Source organism: Halichoeres trimaculatus, unplaced genomic scaffold, assembly GCF_033239565.1.
Source record: "Halichoeres trimaculatus isolate MK-OKI-2021-1 unplaced genomic scaffold, fHalTri1.1 fHalTri1_scaffold_7, whole genome shotgun sequence".
NCBI lineage: Eukaryota > Metazoa > Chordata > Actinopteri > Labriformes > Labridae > Halichoeres > Halichoeres trimaculatus.
In genome coordinates, this window is record NW_027437185.1 from 14,907,803 (window position 1) to 14,928,544 (window position 20,742).

General features: G+C 40.2%; 1 protein-coding gene across 1 annotated transcript; it reads left to right on the forward strand.

Moving 5' to 3' along the window:
- The first annotated feature begins 1,587 nt into the window (after positions 1–1,587).
- clint1a (clathrin interactor 1a) lies at positions 1,588–19,939 on the forward strand. Its single transcript, XM_074674595.1, has 12 exons — positions 1,588–1,790; positions 7,155–7,259; positions 11,498–11,594; positions 12,086–12,194; positions 12,621–12,785; positions 12,881–13,064; positions 14,420–14,642; positions 14,726–14,813; positions 15,395–15,460; positions 15,966–16,267; positions 17,308–17,518; positions 17,646–19,939. The coding sequence occupies exons 1-12, from the start codon at positions 1,750–1,752 to the stop codon at positions 17,957–17,959; spliced, it is 1,905 nt and encodes a 634-aa protein (XP_074530696.1). The 5' UTR covers positions 1,588–1,749; the 3' UTR covers positions 17,960–19,939.
- Positions 19,940–20,742: the final 803 nt, after the last annotated feature.

Genomic DNA, 20,742 nt, shown 5'->3' on the forward strand with positions numbered 1-20,742 from the left:
GTCAATCAACAGCTCGCGTCAACGTCACCAAGGCAAAGTGTTTCTGAAAGATCTTTTTACTGAGTGCCTTTCTACCCATCCTCCTGCAACCCACACACTCACACATGCACAAACACACACGCAGCCATTTCCATCACAGCAATCACTTCTCCTAGAGTTCTCCTCTTCGGACGTGTAACCGTAATTGAGGTTGCTCCCTCGGGTGCAGTGCATTCTGGGTCGTTAAGTGCTGTTTCTTGTTGTTTTTTTCTCAAATGGGTTGTATTTTGGCTATTGTGTTGTTTCTTCCTGCTCTTCTAGAAGTGTAAGCCGTGGGCTGTATTTACACGTATCATTAGAGAATAGAGGCCCTGTCTGATGTGGGGCATCTTAGGGCTTACCTTGCCCCCTGGAATATAAATCAATATAACAAAGAATCTTTATACTTTTAGTAAACGCCCAGTCACAGGAGAATCAGCAAGTGGTACAAAGCACCATCAGTCATTTAATTCTTCCTTCCAGCTCTGGGTCTATTTTTTCCCCTCTCCTAAGCTGGATGTGTCAATTTAAGATGATACTCAGCCATTCAAGGGTGTTCACTTGCTCCGCTGACCTCCCTGCTCACCACAACAGGCTTGGCTTGAGTACATCTCATGACCTTTCAGTGCGTTGATGACGTTGTCTGTCCAGAAGAGGGAGTGATTGATCTGGATTGACACAAACAGCCAGTGCCCTGCCTGGCCTGTCACACAACATCACTGGGTCATTGTAGCATGCCTGAATGCCAGATGAGGAGGGATGGAGAGCACACAGGGCGGTGACCTGCCAGTGATAACGCAGGCTACAGTTCTGGGGAGGCTGAGACATATTTGGACAAAAAGGGAAAAGTTTTGCTGTACAGTAGAGCATCAGAAGAAGTAAAGCCATGAATGTCACCTCACTTAGGGAAAAAAGGAAGATAGATACTATTAGTGGAGTAATACACATAAATATATAAAATCAACATAGAGTCAAAGTGGAAGTATCGAAACACGTCACTTCTCTATGTAGCTTACAAGGTAAGACACATCACAATTTTGAAACACCTTAACACTCAAACACCTTTGCAATTTAATGTGTCTACTAAAATCTGGCACCAAAACAATGACAAAACACATAGTACCAATAATATTATATTCGTCACAAGCAACGAGCATGAACCACATCATCAAGTCAAGCAGAATGTCTACTGTCCCTTTGCTCAGGACAGGCTGTGAATACTACTAGGGGCCACTTTTTTTCAACAACTTCTATGACTTTTGTTGTTGTAAAATAATATTTTGTGGGGGACTCTCCGGGTGTTTCACTGCATTCATCAATAAAAGTGACATTTTGTCAAATTCAGTCGACCCCACAGGGTTGCAGTTAGTTTTCATAAATAACGAGCTCTTTAATCTACTTTTTTTTCACCGAGCAACTAGTTCTTCTCGTTTGTTTGTTTGTTTTTTTCTGTCCAAAACAAGTTGAGTTTCTCAGATACTTACAGTACCAATAGAGGAGTCAGAGCACCAGTTGTGAACTACAACTCCTATGCTGCTTTCCGCGTGTTTGATGACGTTACAGGGGCATTTCCCGTAGTAACCTTACAGTCTGCCTGTTGGAGCGTTTGCGCCTCCTGTCTTGAAAGAGAGGTGAAGAAGAGTTTACTTTCCAGAGTTCAGGGTTTGGTATCGGTGTTTGCCTGGAGTTAAGGGTTTGCCAAGGCAGAAAGCCCCCCTTCACGGAGCCAAGATGCTAAACATGTGGAAGGTTAGGGAGTTGGTCGACAAAGCGTAAGTATCTCTTAACTATTCTCCTGTGTTCCGTGTCATTTGTGCTCGTAGTTTACCTGTTTGAAAGAGACACGTACCCAAAACTTTGACGTCACGCCACTCTAACAAGTTAGCTAGCCTGGATGCTAATAGCGAGTTAGTTAGCTCACTTTTAGACTGTTTGTCTTAAGTTAAAGGGCCTCCTCTATCTCTTTGTTATTTTCTCCGACCTCTTGATTAACGGACGACATAACGTGTGTCGTTACGATATCACGAGACTTGGTGTTGATGTTGTTTTCCGACTGTTAAACCTGTCTCGATTAGCTTACCCAAGCTAGCTAATTACGTAGCCTGTGGGCTAGGTGGTTAGCAGAGCAGGCTAGCCTGCTAAGCTAGTTTGACAGCTCTTGTGATGACTTTCAGCGCGTGGACACTTTGAACGTTTAACGTTTATCTGTTTCTGGCCTCCGTCCACTCCGTCCAGTGACATGTTACCAACTTTATTCAGGAGAGAAAGTGTTACTCTCTGGGTTGTTCTACTGACACTTGTAGCTGAGTTTATTCAACTTAACGTCACACACTACTTCACTGAGAATTTGCGCGGTGTAAACTTTTAAGATAGTTGTCGGAATGTTATGTCTCTTTTTATATTTGTGCAAGTGAAACTGGTATCTGTATGACACACAACCCTGTTTGTGACAGTGTTCCAAACGACAGTGACAGCAGATAAAAACACACGAATCCAACAAAAACTGTTCAACACTTTAGATAAATGTTTACTGACTGTAACTGCGTGTAGTACTCGGGGTCACTCTATCGTGATAGATTACAGAAAAGGATTACAAAATAACAGTGGCATAACAGTGCCCGCATTAATCAATTACTAGTGATCTGAGTGTTTAGGCAACTTTTGTTGGTGGGTGCCCAGCTCCAGACTCCATCATTTTGATGATTTTATTAAGTTTACACATTAGCAATAGTTACACTTAGTTGTGTATTGACTTTAGATGAAAGCAGTAGTGAAGCCACTTTTTGATAAAATGTAGGCCTGTCACGATAACATATTTTGCTAGACGATAATTTTCCAAAATATTATTGCAGATAAACGATACTATTGTCAATAACATTTTGATTTTTTATCCATTTTTTCATTGATGTAATTATAAGTGGGATAATAAAGTGAGTACACCATATCAAAAGCAAGAAACTTTAATGTCTTAAGAGTATTTAACTGTAATTAAAAGGTCAGGATCTTTTGAATAAAATAAATCATACAAAAAATATAATAAATTTAACAAACAAGAAAGAGAAAAAAAATACAATGAAAACGAAATGGACTCTCTTTTAGAAAAAAATACATGTCAATGAAAATAATTAATACTTATCAAAAACAAATAAAACAAAGACCCTGTCTCTAAAGAAAAAATGAAACTCAAAAAAACAACAACAAAAAACTTTAAAAACTATAGCCTAAATAAAAGGGAGTTTATACAGTTCCTGAATTGTTTGTAACATGTACTTTGTCCCAGTCAATCCGTACTGTCTGTCAAACATTTTTAACATTTCTGGCTTTCAACCGTATTGAAGGGCTGCATTTCTTTGGCAATGTAGCTGTCTTTGAGCGCCCACCATTTGGCCCTTTTATTTTTATTTACTTTGCTGACCAAAAGCCTCAGTAAGAGTGGATTGTCAAAGAACAAGGCTCTGCTGCACCTCCCCTTCTTCTTCTTCGTCGCCACTATTTTCAAACAAATTCGACATATCAGCTCGTTGGTGTTCATGAGCTCACACTTTGTTCATTCAGATAAAAAACAAAATATTCCCACACTGGGACTATGGCAGGTGGCTTAAGAACCGTATCTTTGGTGCCATCACTCATATTAGAGTGTGTTTACTCCTTACCCCTCAGGACGCTCGCTTCAGCTCTCTCCGTGTGTACGCGCGAGCAGCCCCGTCTTCACCCCAAAGATCGCCTTTTTGACGGATGCTCACTCCGCTATAAATCCACTAAATCCGTTATAGAACCTATGCACCCCGATGTTAGGAAAGAAAGACGTAGTGAGCCATCTTCTGGTTCAGCCTCTTTGGTCGAAAGAGAGGAGGAAAACAAACATGCATGCACGTGTCAGTTTATGGAGGCTGGCAAACTTACCGAGGACGTTTTTATTTATCGTTCGGTTAATGTGTTATGTATGATAATTTGCATAGTTTGAAGGCTGTTCCAGTCAAAGCATGCATGGCAAGTAGCTGTCATTCAGGACCAGAAACTATTACCAGTCAGCTCTGAACTTGAGCAACACATTAAGGAGTGTGCATCTTTTGTTCCGCTTTATACTCTAGTTTGCTATTAGCTGCTGACTAAACATGAACATGTCCCGTGTCATTGGATTGTAGTGAGCAATAGCTCTTATCCCTTATCCTGAAGATTTAATTCAGCCAGCCCTGAGAGTAACATGTTCTTGTGTCTGTGTCCAAGAATACATTCCTTCTCAAAGCCTTTATCTTCCCATCTAAATCTAAAAAGAGTGAGAGACACATATGTGATGATGGCAGACCAAGAAGCAAGGGTAAGACTTTTACTCAAAAGAAAAGGAAGGGAGTTTCCTCACATACTTTCACTCTGTTTTTCTCTGAAACTCAGAGTGATGAAATTGTTTGCCTTATCAAAAATGGTCACTTGTATCGACACAACTTAGACAACAACTATCTCGCAGAATCTCCAAGCTGTGAGTCATTGCAGTGACTGGCATAACGCAACACTTCCTCTTGTATTTGATACAGACAATATGTTGAGCAACACCATACAAATGAATGTTGTATCCTATCATGGTAAGGTTTTTGAGTGGTAAAAGTTCAGTTTGATTTCTGACATATGAAGTCAGGTTGACTTTATTTGCAACAGCAGGGCATGTTTTTGTCAGACACAGCTCTGCAGCATTGTAACGGAAATCTGTGAGATGGTGTGTCACTGTGAGTATCACAACTTCCGTTTCATCTGCTGATATCTAGGACAGGAGCCATCACTGTGAAGAGATAAGATGTTGCATCACTACATCACATCCTCATGTTCTTTGCCTGCCTCTCATGCAAACAGATAGACATCGTGAGATGCTTTATGATGGTACCTACCAAGGTTATAATAAATTTGGATTTGTAATTGTAGTTTAGTTTTAGTTAGTTTTGACATTGTTTTTCTCATTATAGTTTAGTTTTAGTTAGTTTTGGCATTTTTTTTCCATTACAGTTTGGTTTTAGTTAGTTTTGGAGCAGGCATTCTAGTTTTTATTAAGTTTTGATATTTGCAACAAGGCTTAGTTTCAGTTTAGTTTTAGTTTTTTCATACTTTATTTACCAGGTGCAGGATTCAAAAAGGTCAGAGTAAATATTTTGTAATACTGTTTATTTTCAAGTCCAAGATAGTGCTCACTGCTCAGTCAATGCTGATACGGAAATGTTGGCTGCTGCCTTAGACACATGAAAATGATATAAACTTAATATAAAAAATATAAACATAAATTGCATAAAATAATATAAACACAAATTATAAAACAATATGATATGAGCTTAAATAAATAGAAACTTGGACTCTGTAACAATTAAACTATTACAGACGCTCTGATTCATTGCTCCACTACGTTTGGTCGCAGCACAGCGCACAGCCAGTCAGTGCAGTTAACAAGCACGTCCCAGTACATCGCTATGATGGTGCTGTGCGGCGCAGACAACTGCCTAAAACTGTCATAAAATTGGTTGGGGAAAATGTGTCGGATTAATTTAAATCCTAAAGGCTATTGATATTGTCAAAAACTATAACTGAGGGCATTTTGTCTGTAATTTTAGTTAGTTTGAGTTAGTTTTATAAACACAAGATACAGTTTTAGTTTACTTATCGTTTTTGTTTTCTTTTCTAGTTTTTATCAGTTTGAGTTAACTGCAATGTATTTTGAATTTTAGTTTTGTTTTAGTTAACTATTATAACCTTGGTGCCTACAATGCACAAAGAAAACACAAACTTCTATAAGAAATATGTTCCTTACATAGCTAATTTTTATAAACACGTATATTAACCTCAGATTTGGTATGGAACAAACATGATATTATTTTCTGTAAGTTACAGTTACAGGAACAGTTACTGAGAGGTTTCCTTGAATTACCTGAGGAACTACACCGGACATGCTCATTATTAACACAGTTGTTGGCATAGACACATTTTTGTTTTTACAGAAGAGATGACGTTGTCAGTCTGGCAGCCCTGCCCTGCAGCTTGTCGTAGTAAAGCAGCTCTTTTCTACAACCACAGAGGAGGTGTCTCCAGCATCAAATCAATGCTGCTCTTTCAGGCCCTGTGCATTTATTGCTGATGTGGCAGCAGCGAGGGAGGAGAAGGGAGGTGCAGGGTTGGAATGTTTTGGCTCAGGATATTTTGGTTAGAGCTGTGACATGCTTCGATGAATTATCTGATATAAGATTTTTGTTTACAGATTAAACTCAGGTTGTCCTGTAGGAAACTTGTATCAAACTGAAGGGAGATCACTCTCTGATACTGAGGTCGATACACTTTCCCCAGCACTGCAAACCCCCTCTGACACACAATAATCTGTACAGCATCCACTGCAGAAACAAGCAAGATTAGCTTTTAACATATCTATTACATATCAATGATATATTATAATCCATTTAAAAAGGTCAAACAGAACGGGTTGTGTAAACTTATGTAACTCACTAAAGGTGGAAGCACATGTTTTGTGTTTTTACTCTCTGCTTGGACAGTCGTGTTTTTGTCCTCCAAACTCCTGTAATGACATGCCTCTGTCACAGCCCGACATCAGATGGACGTTTGTTCTTTCTAACAGATCCAGGGCCATGCTGGGTTTGTCTTAGTTTGTTGTGTAATCATGATGCTGAATAAAGCTCACTGACCAAACCTGTCAACCTTGTTGAATGCATGGTAAATATTGTCTGAAGCGGCTCATTTAGCTGTTGGATTTATGAATCATAGAGGCTGACTTGTTCCTGAAACATGCTGTGTATCTATACCTGTGGTTATTCCAGTCATGGTTTAACTTCCACTTCTTTCCTTCTCTGAATCTTACCTCGTCACTAAAAGAGCTCACATGGCCATCAGTGTGGTTTGAGAGCTCACTCGTGTTTATATTTCCTCAGATTTGCATTGCCTGTGCTTTGCTGTGTCTCGTTTTTGGTTTCACTGGTGGTTAGATTTAGAGCTCATACAAGCACTCCCTATTGTCCCATGATCCTTTCAGCTTCTGTCTTGATGGACAAGAGGCTGGGTGTGGCTGTAATATGAGAACCGTCTCAAAGACAGCCATAGATTCTAAACTGATGCGTGAGCATGATGTTTGTTTGTTTTTCCTCACTGCACAGGACCAACGTAGTAATGAACTACTCAGAGGTGGAGTCGAAAGTCAGAGAGGCCACCAATGATGACCCTTGGGGACCATCCGGGCAGCTGATGAGTGAAATTTCAAGGTAAGAATAACGCAGTGGTGTGTAACATGCTGCCAGAAGCATCAGGGTTATCTGTAAATGAATGTGTGGAGATCATCTTAAAGCCTCCTTCTTTTCATCTGTATTTTTAGTGCAGCCACAGTTCCCCTCCATTATGACCACGAGATCCCATTAAGTTTGAGACTTTTTGCCCCGCCCTTAAAGGCTCCTGCTTCTGAGGTAGTATTTATGCAGCAGCTACTGTACTATTGGGGGCAGTCCTGAACAGAAGCCTCAAATTCTCTACAACATGTGAACATTTATTTCAATCCTTAAAATTACTAAAATTACTAGTTGCAGATAGGGATGCACGATATTGGATTTTTGCCAATATCCGATATGCCGATACATAAAAACCCCATTTGGCCGATACCGATATCACAAGTTTGTTTGTTTTTTTCACTATAAAGGAAGCTAAGTCTATCCTGTACTGGAATTCATGTTACTCTTATTGTGACGGTCTTATTTGTTTAAGAAACACACATAAAACAAGACAAAAAAACATTTGATTTTACCATAAATAAGAAATGTACTATTTTTTCAAACTCAAGACATTCAGTATTGAAATACAGAAAAATAATTTCTTTAGATCACATGAACTTACGATGTACAATGCATTTTTAAACATAACCAAGTTGCATTTGATTATTTTAGAGCTACTGTAACAACCTGGTGACAGACACAGAGCTCTGCAGTCCAAATAAATGAAGTGCTACATTTTATTTAAGGAGCTTATTTTTCAGATGGAAAATAATAATAATCCTAACTGAATAGCACCTTATCGGCTGTGCATATCAACAGAAATTTTCTTATCTGCCGATACAGATAAACATGTTTTTAAGCTTTTATCAGCCGATACCGATATTGTGTCAAAAGTACCGGGTACCGATTCACGTAAAACCAAAAGGTACCATGTTTAGGTACCTAAATGCATGCTTGTGACTGTGAGGGAGTGGAAGAGAAGGTGATTTTCCATGCTGGACATGAACACAGCATTAAAAGGTTATGTATTAGAGAATGAATATGTTAAATAAAAATATTTAACATTTTATTATTAAACAATTTGATATTTTTTTCCATCTACGCACACATAAATACCGAAAAAATTGGTACCGTTGAGTACCGATACCGATTGCCAGGTACCGGGAATTGGTACCGTATTGTTTCAAATGTGGAAGGTACCAATCCCTAGTTGCAGAATCAAAGCTAGGGCAGAGATGGTCATTTCCCATCATGCTCACTAGGGCTGAACGATTTTGGAAAATAATCCAATTGCGATTTTTTTTAGACCAATATTGCGATTGCGATTTAGCATACGATTTTTTGGGGGGGAAGTTTATTTTCTGCATTGTTCAATTAACACAAGTTTTGTGTTAATTGAACTTCAAAAATTCTTTTTTTGCATTTCTTAATTGAAAAAGAAAAGGGAACACTGTGAAATTTTACTGACCTCCAGTTGTCAGTAAGAGTAACGAACCATACAGAAAAAAGTGACCAAGGGGTATGGCTCTACGATCTACTGGATGGTAGGGCTGGGCGATTACGGTAAAAATAATAATCTGGATTATTTTAAATGATATTGGAATCACAATTAATAAACACAATTATTCATTTATTCAAAAACTTCAGTACTGATTTAAACACAACTTTAAAGAACCAGCAAGTGCCACATACAGTATTATTGATTCACATAAGTCACACATACACTCGCTGTGGCTGCACATGGAACACAGAAGAGCTAGCACAGGAACTTGCATACATCTACACTGTGTGGCATATTAATTGTTTTTCTTCGATTATATTGTTTTTATGATTGTCAGATAGCAAAATTGAAATCACGATTAAAATCCAATTAATTGTCCAGCCCTACTGGATGGATCTTTGTAGTCCACAGGGTTTTTTTTTTTGTCAGAAAAAAACAGCATTTTGACTTTAGCTGGTTTTAAGGGAGAACTAGTACAAGTTTCTTCATTCCCTCCAGGTCTGTGTACATCAAAACTCTTTTTCTAATTGCAGCCTTTGGGATTTTAAAAATTGCATTCTAATACATTGCGAAGTCGGTTTAAAATCGATTAATTGTTCAGCCCTAATGCTTACTAAAGACTTGAGAAGCTGATTATAGATTCAGACTTAGACTCATGTCACTGACGCTAAGTAAAGTGATCCTGCTGGGTGTCCATGGATTGAGCAGTTATCCAGATTAACACCACTTTGACATGTGCTAAATTGTTTTGTCGGTCTAATGTGTCAAAACGGCAGGAGCAGCCCTCGCTCACGTCTGTTCCTGAGGCCAACAAACGCTTCTGTCACTGCAGTGTTGAAGTTTAATGAAGAAGAGCACGACTGTTGCTACACAACTCTACATAGTGTTACTTTGGTTACGCCTGCACAAGAGTTTATCTCTCTTTCTCACTCTTTGCTGTTGCCTTTAATGTCTCTTTTTTTTTGTTTGTTTGTTTTTATTGTTTTCAAGTCTCCAGTATAAAAGTTGTGTGGGCTATGGTCAGTTCTCACCTTTACTCTTGCCATCAGTTCCAGCCATGAAAAAAAGCAGAAACTCATAAAATGTGGAGCAGACACGAGTTATAACAATAGTCAGGTCGGGTGTTTACATGGCTAAATATAACAGCAGAAGCTACCTCACTCAAATTAAATGATGTCTTTCTGCCTCTACATAAGCTGATGTGTTTATTCCAAAGACCCAACCACCTATTCAACACTTCATCAGACCAGCTTACCTCACACAGGGTATATGCTAACCCTGAGGTTAAATTCAAAACCTTTTAAAGACTTTTTAAAAACCTTTCAAAAAGTCTTAAGACCTTATCGTGACTTTAAGCTGCTGTTAGCAACCGATCTTTGATGATTGTAGTTTTCATTTTAACATAAATTAGGTAAGCTGAGAAGGAATAAAGCTTAAAAGAATATATGAAACTAGAGGAAGGTTAATTGACATTCCCATTACCACATAAAGTAACAGCTGTCATTCAAGGCCAACTTAAAGAAAAAAAAACAAGAATTTTATTTCGCCATTGTCAAAATTTAAGACATGTGCTTAAGATTGTGTTATTTGCTTTCCATTAGCCCTACATGGACGGCTTCTAAACTACTGTGCAAATTGAGTTTGTAGTCACATTAGCCTACGGATATGTCGGGCTGCTAGCGCTACGTATAGCCCGCGCCTCACAAAATTACGTAACTGTATTGATTAGTACCTTATCTCATTGCGTTGTATACAGTAAGAAAGTGACTTGAACAAAGAAAATTTGTTCCAAAACAACTGAGATCAGGGGGGAGCTTTCTCTAAATTGTAAGAATTCAAGATCCCGCGTCGTCAAAAGTTCGAGAAATTCTCTCAGAAGGCTTGAGAAACTCTCACGATCTAGAGTGAAATATTTTGAGATGCTAAAGCTTTTTCTAGATCCTCACACTGGTCTGTGATGAGTGTGACGAGCAAAATGATCGTCCAATCACCAGGTGTGGTTATTTTTGAAGGTTCAGACCCTGAAAACATTTTCCAACCAGATGGACTAATTCCGTGGTGGATATATGGAGCTGTCTGTCTGGGGTGTCAGGTTAGTTTGTAACTGACACGAGGAGGAAAATAAATATTCAAAGCTTAAATACCAATAAAATTTACTACCTCATAACATTAGGATTAAGACTTCTTAATACTTTTTAAGGGCCTTTATTTTCCCACAACTGATTTATCAACTTTTAATACTTTTTAAGACCCCGCGGACACCCTGTCACAAGTGTCACAAAATTTGCTCAAATAAATCATCAGATAGTCACCTGATCTGATCTGATCTGAACACATCCATAGTTCTGCTTCTATTCAGATTTTTCCATTCTTGGCTCTAATGTATTGTGTGTGTGAGACCCGCTCCCTTTTATTTATTACATATTCTCTGCATGTATGCATCCAACATAAACACAGGCGTTACTGGACGACTTGGTTGACACAGAAATTTTTGTCACTCTTTGATATTTTATTGACCTGATTTTCAGTCAGTACCTGGAACACAAACAAAAATGTACTGAAGGAACCTGCAGTTCCTGAATATTTCCTGTGTGAATTTCCAGAGGCTTCTTTGTTCAAGAAAATCTTTGTTAAAAGGCTGTAACAGGTTTAAACATCCAGCTGTTGGTTGTCTCACTTAACAAATAAAAACATATTTCCCCTCTCGTCTCTGCTCTGTGGCTGTTCCTTTAATCAGGTGCACGTTCATGTACGAGCAGTTCCCAGAGGTGATGAACATGCTGTGGGCCCGCATGCTGAGAGATAACAAGAAGAACTGGAGGAGAGTCTACAAGGTCTGCTGCAGCACTGTTGCAACATCCCACCAGCACACAGGCTTAGTCATGTGCAAAGTCTCACTCAACTCAAAGCTTATTTGTTCAGTTATAGTTTTGATTCAACCTAAAAGTGTAATCCAGAAAAAAACTAAAACAAATGTTGCTTAAAACCCAAAGCTGTTAGTCATCTGTCAGGTTCAGCTTAAATGCTTATTGCTAACAGGTAGGGAATAAGCTGTCAACAACACATGCTAATTATAAACAAAGAAAATGAAGTGAAGATGGATGTTTCTAGTAGAGAGTACATTTCTGAAATATGTAACAGAAACAGCCTAGACAGCATCTGAATGCCTCACTGTGTAAAGATGTTTTTATTAATCAAATCAAACCTCTAACTGATCCTATGGGAGAAACAAACAACAACAGACAGAATGACTAAAACAAGATTAAAGTTAAGAATGAGACATACTCTCTTCTTTTCCTAACGCTGCTGTGTGTCTGTTTCTCAGTCGCTGCTGCTGCTTTCACATCTAATCAAGAACGGATCAGAGCGGGTTGTTACCAGCGCCAGAGAACATCTGTATGACCTCAGATCATTAGAGAGCTACCACTTTGTAGGTAAGTGATCACTCTCTGTTGTTTTAGATTTTATTGTATATTGGAGGACAGTCCAGAAAAGAAAACAAAACAGTCCATTTTTCTTATCAGTCTTGTTGCGTGAGTCACTTTCTCCACCTCAGTGTTGCAGCATTTAGTGTCTATTAACACAAGTTTCAGTGTGAGCTGTAATGAATGGATGGAAGCCTTAAGCACTTCTTAGTCCACAACAAACCCTTTACCACTAGCTCACGCGAATACACCCTGCCCTCAAGCTGCTTTCACTCCGTTCAGCCATGTGTTTATTTAAGATGCAGTTTACCAACAAGAACATTCAGCCTTCAAGTACAGCTCGTTTTCATCCCTGTGTGTGTGGTGAGGTCGAAGCTAAATGGTGCTAGTTCATGAATCATGTTAATATATATATGTTTGTGTGTCTGTCCCTAGATGAGAATGGGAAAGACCAAGGTGTGAATGTTCGTCAGAAGGTGAAGGAGTTGGTAGAGTTTGTGCAGGACGACGACAGGCTCAGGGAAGAACGGAAAAAGGCGAAGAAGAACAAAGATAAATATGTTGGTGTATCTTCAGAAAGCATGGGATACCGCAGTTACTGTAAGTCCCTGCTTCAGATATGAAGAAAACTTAATGTTGATTGGTTCAAATCCTCATTCTTCACCATGTCACCTATCTCCTGTCCATCCTTTCAGCGGGGGACAGGTATGACTCCAGCGATAACCAGCGGGATAAGTGGGATGAAGACTGGGAGAAGAAAGGGCAGTTTCCCTTCAGCGAGAAGTTTGGAGAGATCAGCGACAAAATCGGCAGCACCATTGATGATACCATAAGCAAATTTAGGAAAAAGGAAAGAGATGACTCACCAGATCGAATTAGGTAGGACTGAAAAAACTTCTGTTTTTTTTGTGCATACTAAACCAAAAGACACAAACCATGCTTCAGGTAGGAAAAAAAAGACAAAAAAGCGCAAACACCATTAGTTCAAGTATGAAAAGTGAAATAAGGAAAAGAATTGGCTGTTGCATGGTGGGTTTTGTTTGTCATCACATTTCTGTTTTGCTCATATGTAGGCCTGTCACAATAACATATTTTGCTTGACGATAATTTTCCAAAATATAATTGTCAATATTATTTAGATTTTTTTTCCCATTTTTTCATTGATGTAATTATAAGTGGGATAATAAAGTGAGTACACCATATCAAAAGCAAGAAACTTTAATTTCTTAAGAGTATTTAACTGTAATTAAAAGGTCAGGATCTTTTAAATAAAATAAATTAAACATAAAATATAATAAATTTAACAAACAAGAAAGAGAAAAAAATACAATGAAAATGAAATAGACTCTCTTTTAGAAAAAAATACATGTCAATGAAAATAATTAATACTAATCCAAAACAATAAAACAAAGACCCTGTCTCTAAAGAAGAAACGAAACTCAAAAAAAACAACAACAATAAAATTTATAGCCTAAATAAAAGGGAGTTTATACAGTTCCTGAATTGTTTGTAACATGTCCTTTTTCCCAGTCAATCCGTACTGTCTGTCAAACATTTTTAACATTTCTGGCTTTCAACCGTATTGAAGGGCTGCATTTCTGTGGCAATGTAGCTGTCTTTGAGCGCCCACCATTTGGCGCTTTTATTGCTATTTACTTTGCAGACCAAAAGCCTCAGTAAGAGCGGACTGTCAAAGAACAAGGCTCCGCTGCACCTCCCCTTCTTCTTCGTCGCCACTATTTTCAAACAAATGCAACGTATCAGCTCGTTGGTGTTCATGAGCTCACACTTTGTTCATTCTGATAAAAAACAAAATATTCCCACACTGGGACTGTGGCAAGCGGCTTAAGAACCGTATCTTTGGTGCCATCACTCATATTAGCGTGTGTTTCCTCCTTAACCCTCAGGACGCTCGCTTCAGCTCTCTCCGTGTGTACGTGCGAGCAGCCCCGTCGCAAAAGATGCCAAAGATCCCATTTTTGACAGATGCTCACTCCGCTATAAATCCACTAAATCCGTTATAGAACCTATGCACCCCGTTGTTAGGAAAGATAGACGTAGTGAGCCATCTTCTGATTCAGCCTCTTTGGTCGAAAGAGAGGAGGAAAACATGCATGCATGTGTCAGTTTATCGAGGCTGGCAAACTTACCAAGGACGTTTTTATTTATCGTTCGGTTAATCGTTTTCTTGATTATCATGACAGGCCTACTCATATGTACAATTATCTCTGCAGTGACAATGAGGATGACCGGAGTCGCTCGTCTCACAATGGCCAGTCAGCAAAAGCCTATAAAGATAACGAAGAGGAGACGGTTACCACCAAGAGTGTACAGATAGTCCAAGCAACAGAGACCACAGCAACACGAAAGAGAGGAGGGGTCCCATCCAGGAAAGTAGACTTGGGGGCTGCAGCCAACTACACAGGGGACAAGAGCCCAAACACCCCCACCAAACAGGTAGATCATCTCTCTGAGCCAACAGGAGCATGAGAAAGACTTTATTTTTACCATGAGTGATCTTATAAATGTCTTGATTCCAGCCTCAGCCAGCAGCCCCTCAGCCTGCCAGTGCTGGCCTCGTCGACCTACTGATGGTTGACGCAACACCAAGCAAGCCTGCCGCCACGGGTACGTTACCGCAAACCTCAAGTCATACTCAACATCAAGTTAAGAAAAGCTCATATTCACTGCCTCAACAGGAGCTGGCTCAGACGGGTATCTGTTGAAACTCTGTGGTTTCAGCTTAGAAATTGTACCAAGATGCGAAGCATAACTAAAGAAACAAATATCTGCCTCTTGTTGCATAGTCTTTGAACACTTCTTAACTTGAGTAAATCCAGGATCATCTGTTAAGTTCAGTGTTACAGTGTCGTTGAAATCATAAAACTCCACAGTGACTGCAGGACTAGACTCTGCAGTGTGGATGCCCAGCTGCTAAAGCTAGCTTCAGATATTGGGGACAGCAGAGGGAGGGAGTTGATATATAGGAACTAAGTGCACCAGATGTTTTTGGAGCTGTCCCTGGTGCATGGAGAGGGCGGGAGAGCTGAACAGATGTTTGGTCTTCTCCACCTATCTCCTGCAGCCACCACCACCCCCTTCCTCCTCCTCCTCCTCCTCTGACACTGAAGGAATGCTAACGATGGAGGAATGACACCTGGAGCTGGCTTGTTTAAAATTGACGTGTTAATGTGTCTTTCTTCATGCAGACCTGATCGGTGGGTTTGCTGACTTCTCCTCGCCTGCTGCCTCCGTCAGCCTCTCCTCAGGAACTGGTTGGTTTCAAGACTTTTTTTTTTCCTTTTTTTGTTAGTGTGTGCATGTTTGTGCTCTGCTGTTGCAGCCATACTGCTAGAATATTCAGAGGGATGCTGGGAGGAAGCCCTGGCCATATGGAGCCTGCTACCTGCTCTGCATAACAAGAACAGACACACATCAACTCCTGTTATAGATGACAAGGAGACAGGGACAGAGGGAGAAGTTGGTGGGGGTGGAAGAAGCTGGGAGAGATTGAGAGGAGGGAGGGAGACAACAAGCGGGGCCAGTTCAATAAAAATTTTAAATGTGGCACCAGTGGTCACTGAAAATGCCCTGAAAAACACAAGGCTGGCCTCAATGAACACTCCACTCTTTATTCCTAATCGCTGTGACAGCAAAAAAAATTCTGTTCCACTTTTGTTTGCAACATCTTGCAGTTATTTGCTCAGCTCATAATACAAACATCAATGTTTGGATAGTTCAACAAACATACATTTAACTTTTTTTGTGCTCTTTCAACAGCACCAGCCCCAAGTAGCAATGGAGACTTCGGAGAGTGGAACGCCTTCCCTGGAGGTCAGATGCCAGCTTCAGCTCAGACTTCCGACAACAGTGGAAACGACCTTTTTGGTGCCATGACAGCAGGTCCTGCTTTGGCCCCTGTTTCTGCACCGGTTTCAGCTGCAGGCGCTGCTCCCGCCTCGGCAGACCTGTTTGACTTGATGGGGCCGACTCAGTCCCTCACCTCCTCCCAGAGCCTCAATTTCAGCATGAGCAGCACACAGAGCATGAGCTCCACCGTCCTGCCCCAGTCTATGTCACAGGTATGCATGACTGCACTCAGGAAACACACGCATCCTATTATTCAATAATTCATTTATCAGCACAAGGGTCTTAAACTGGGGGCTGAAATTTTACAGGTGGACACAAATGATCTCCAGGGAAATAATGTTATACTTAGTGATCTCAGAGTTCATTAAACAGAGCTAGACTGTGATTGATGATTGATTTAAAGTTCACATTTAAGTTAATAAAGAGGAAAGCATCATTCTGAATTACTTTCAACACTTGAATATTACATCTTGCTTTGATTGTATTTACATTTGGGAAGAAAGTATTTACTGAGGCTCTGACTTTCTGAACAAATAAGAGGGTAATGAATTATACCCTGGCATGCACATGTAGTACAGAAGAACCTCTTAGCTTATGATTAGTTTTAATAGCGTTGTTGGAGTGAAGGGGGAATAAGAAGTCATATAATTAAAGAAATTGTAAACTTAAAAATAAAATTCCAGCAGAGAGATGAAAGAAGATCTCATGTTAGCTACAGGCTAACACTTCTTGTTGGCCACATCTGTGGTTGTGCCTGTCTGATGAAGACATACCCCATGTGATTAAAAGATGGAGGACAGGCACGATGGCGGAGGGTTAACATGCAGCCTCAACAGATGCTTATCTCCCCCAGAGACCGCCCACTAACTACCCACTCCTGCTGTTACTGACACACGGAATGAGAAGAATCAGCTTTGAGTTACAAAAACATTAAAAAGCACACAAAAGCCTGTGGATGTCGACTGTTTCTCTGTGTTAAAAGGTTGCTGACCTACTTAAATAAAACTCTGCCTTTGTTTCCCTTAGAAGACACCCACCACTTTCTTTACCCCACTTGCTTTAGATGGTTTGGGTTCAGTCGACTCTGACAGTATGGTTAAGTGGGTCAGGCTTAAGGTTTGAGGACTTGAGTAATTAGCAGAAACCGTATCTTTTTTTGTGTTCTTCAGAGCTTCGATGTAGCTTTCACTGGATGTTTTTGTAACTGTTATCGTGATTGGCTCTTTTCAAACATTGTGTCTTATTTGTTCAGCCCCTTCAGAACATGGGGGGTCCTTTACAACCGCAGCCTGTCATGTCCCTCCAGCCGCTGCAGCCTGGAATGGCCTCTCAGAGTGCCGGAGCCAAAGCATCCCTCCCCTCCACCTGGTCGGACCCTTCAGTTAACATCAGCCTGGACTTCCTGGGTCCAGGAATGCAGCCGCCCAAGCAAAACCAGCCCACACTCAATACCCTCCAGCAAGGTTAGAGGAATGTGAGATCTGGCATGAGAGGCTGCACTGTAGCCGGGCTCTCCTTCAAAGCACTCTGCATCAAATGTGATTTAAAATTTGGCGTTTTTATTAATCGAGTTTGTTCTGTCATTTCCAGGAATCCAGGCACCTGCCAATATGCTCTCCCAGGGATTCTCTGGTATGAGCCTTGGACCTACAACAGTCAGACCACCTGTAAATCCTATGATGCACCCCAGTGCTGGCATGGGAATGGGGATGGGGATGGGAATGGGCATGGGGATGGGGATGGCCCCAAACCAAGGCATGATGGGAATGGGCATGAACATGGGGATGCCACAGGGAGGTATGGCCATGGGAATGCCCGCTGCTATGGGGATGGGGATGAACCCTGCAATGGTCCAACAGCCGAAGCAAGATGCCTTTGCTGACTTTGCCAACTTTGGAAAATGATGGAGCTGGAGAGCTAAGATAATCTGGTGGAGCGGTATCAGCCTCTCTGTCTCCCTCTCCGTCCGTCGGTGAAGGACTGTTAAGAGCTGCAAACAAAGAGTACTTGAATAATATCAACTATCACATACCAACACCCTGCAATCTCCTTGATTTTTTTAAATAATGCTGAGTAGTGATATGGATCTAAATGAATGTGTGTTTGTGTTTGAACCAATGATCTGTCTGCTCTGGGGTTATGGTCAGACACACACTGACGACTGTGCCTCATTGGTTATTCACCCACGAGAGGAGGGAAGAGTGAATGTTTGGGATTTGCTTTATAACCTCAATCAAGTCAAATCACCAGAATAGCAAAAAAATATATCAGTAGCTGTGTAATTATTATTTTTGAGATGTTTTCTCAGTAACTTTACTGGATGATGACTTTGAGTAACATGATCAGCCATTTTAACTTTCTAATGTACATTGAAGAATGTCAGGTTACCTCTTGTTTTCTCCTTGCTCTTCCTTTGACCTGTAAATAGAGATTTGAAGCCCCTCCAGATAAGTTATGAAGTCCTGATGTGAGAGTAGGTGATGGTGTGAAGAGATGTATCATACAGACCAAATCTGAAATGAATCAAGACCTATGACAGAGCACAGTGACACCTTCTCTTTGTACATATGAGTCCACACACTCCTAAAGTGGCGTGTCAGTGCTGCAGTTCATGAGTGTTTGGATTGAAGGCGCTGATTAATTTAAGGAGCTTCTCCTTTAAACGACCATCATTTGTGGCCTTTCTTAATGCTAAATATATTATATATTTTACTTATGAAGATTATAACCTGTTTGCATCCAAATGAGATAATCAGTAGGTAGAAGAAGCCTCACATAGGGGTTGTGGGTTGTTTGTAACAGTGCCTGAAAGACCTTTTTCCCCTTGAGTTAACCTCTGTGAAGGAGACAATGTGACTGTGCAGTGTTGATGACAGAGCTTCTGTACGACGTACACACGTTTGTACTCGTGCTCCAAGCCAAGCGTACTCTGTCCACATGTCAAATGCAATCATATTATTTCACCTGATCTGTTTTGTGTGTCCCTCACCCATTTTCAGTTTCCTTCTCAAGTGCGAGAGGTTGACATTATTAAGTGCATCTCATTTTTACACCTCAAGTGTTGGTGCAGACTGTGAGTAAGATTGTATCATGCATCTGTGTGTTGTCTGTTAAATGTTCTTGTGTCTTTGGTAAAAGCTGCCTTCTCACTTTCCATCTTTTCTTTTCATACATGTAAAAAAAAAACATCGATTCAAATCAGTGTTGTTGCAGCAGTTCTAACCATAATCACCATCCTCATCAGTCTGCATGTGTTGCTCATGATAATGATAGTGTGAGAGGAAGCACTTTCAGCAGCTAGCAGTGTGCACACACCCAGGATGTCACAGTGTTTGAATGAGGTGGTTTTGTGGGACAGCACACAATGAACAATGGCATTCAGCCGTACACCATGTACCTGACCTGTGAGACGTACAAAGCATTGCTCTTCAGTGGTTCAAGTGCCTGCCGTTGGTTGCCTCCTGACCCTTGTAATAAGTGATTGATAAGTGACTCTTGGCTGCCTGACATTTTGAGTTTGTCAACGATCAGATAAATAATTCACTGACTAGAGGAGGGCAGTGGATTGTGCAGCGCCAGGAGGATTCAAGTTGTGCTTCTCTGCTCTCCCAAGGGCTCCAGAGGCCGAGCACACTAACACATAGTAGCCTTGCACCCGAGTCTGAAGCATTAAAATGACCAAAATCTGTTTGCTGTTTTTCTAAAATATATCAGTAGAGGTTGTTTTATGCATTTTTTCTACTTCCGATTTGTTCTGATTTTCTCGACATTATGGGATTGTTACTGAAACACTAGCATATGCAAATGTATAAAAAAAGAAATCCTTTGAGAGAATTTGATTTTGCATTATCCCATTTTTTGATTTGATTTACATATCAAGATTCTTTATCTACGACATTAAACTGTTGATTGAAATTTGTTAATGGTGTGTGTTATTTGTTGCACTGTGTCATTAGCCTCATACAAAAGAGCTTCAAGCAGCAAAAGTGAAGCCACGATGCTCCACTTTAAATTAGATTGAGTTAATGTGAGTTTGTTGACTCTGTTGTTTGAGGAGAGGAAAGACCAGCGAGCACATGTATGTACAAGTTCAGACAGAGAGTGGAGAGATGTAAATTAGCTGATAGGAAAATGAACAGCGAGTTAACCAGGCTGCACATAAAGATCCAGACACAAGACAGTGCTGACATAATTCAGGCAGATCAGTTTGTTACAGGAAGCAATTTGACTGAAACAAGCAGGTGATGGATTTATCTGATACTCATTGAAAGGATCAAAATTAAGGTTTTATTTCAGTCACTTTCTGGGTTAGCCTAATTAATGTAGACTGCAGTCTAATTGTGAAGGCCATTAACTCTTTGACCTTCATGTAATGTATTTAGCTTTGTTAGAACACATCAGTGCTATAAACATGACTACAACACAGCTTACATTAAACAATTGACCCTGTTTGAGATCTCTGGAGAGGCAGCCTGATACTAATCACATTCAGATATAGTGTAAGAAACAGTGTGAAGATGAATAACAGCTCAGCTTCAGCTAGAATTTGTCCTATTTATTGCACAAAAACATAAAGAAGAGGGTCAATTAAACTCTGCAGTCAAGTATAAAATAAGACAAAGCTCATCAGGCAACACACAATCATTGTGGGCTGCTCATCATCCAAAAGTAACCTCTGCCATTTAAA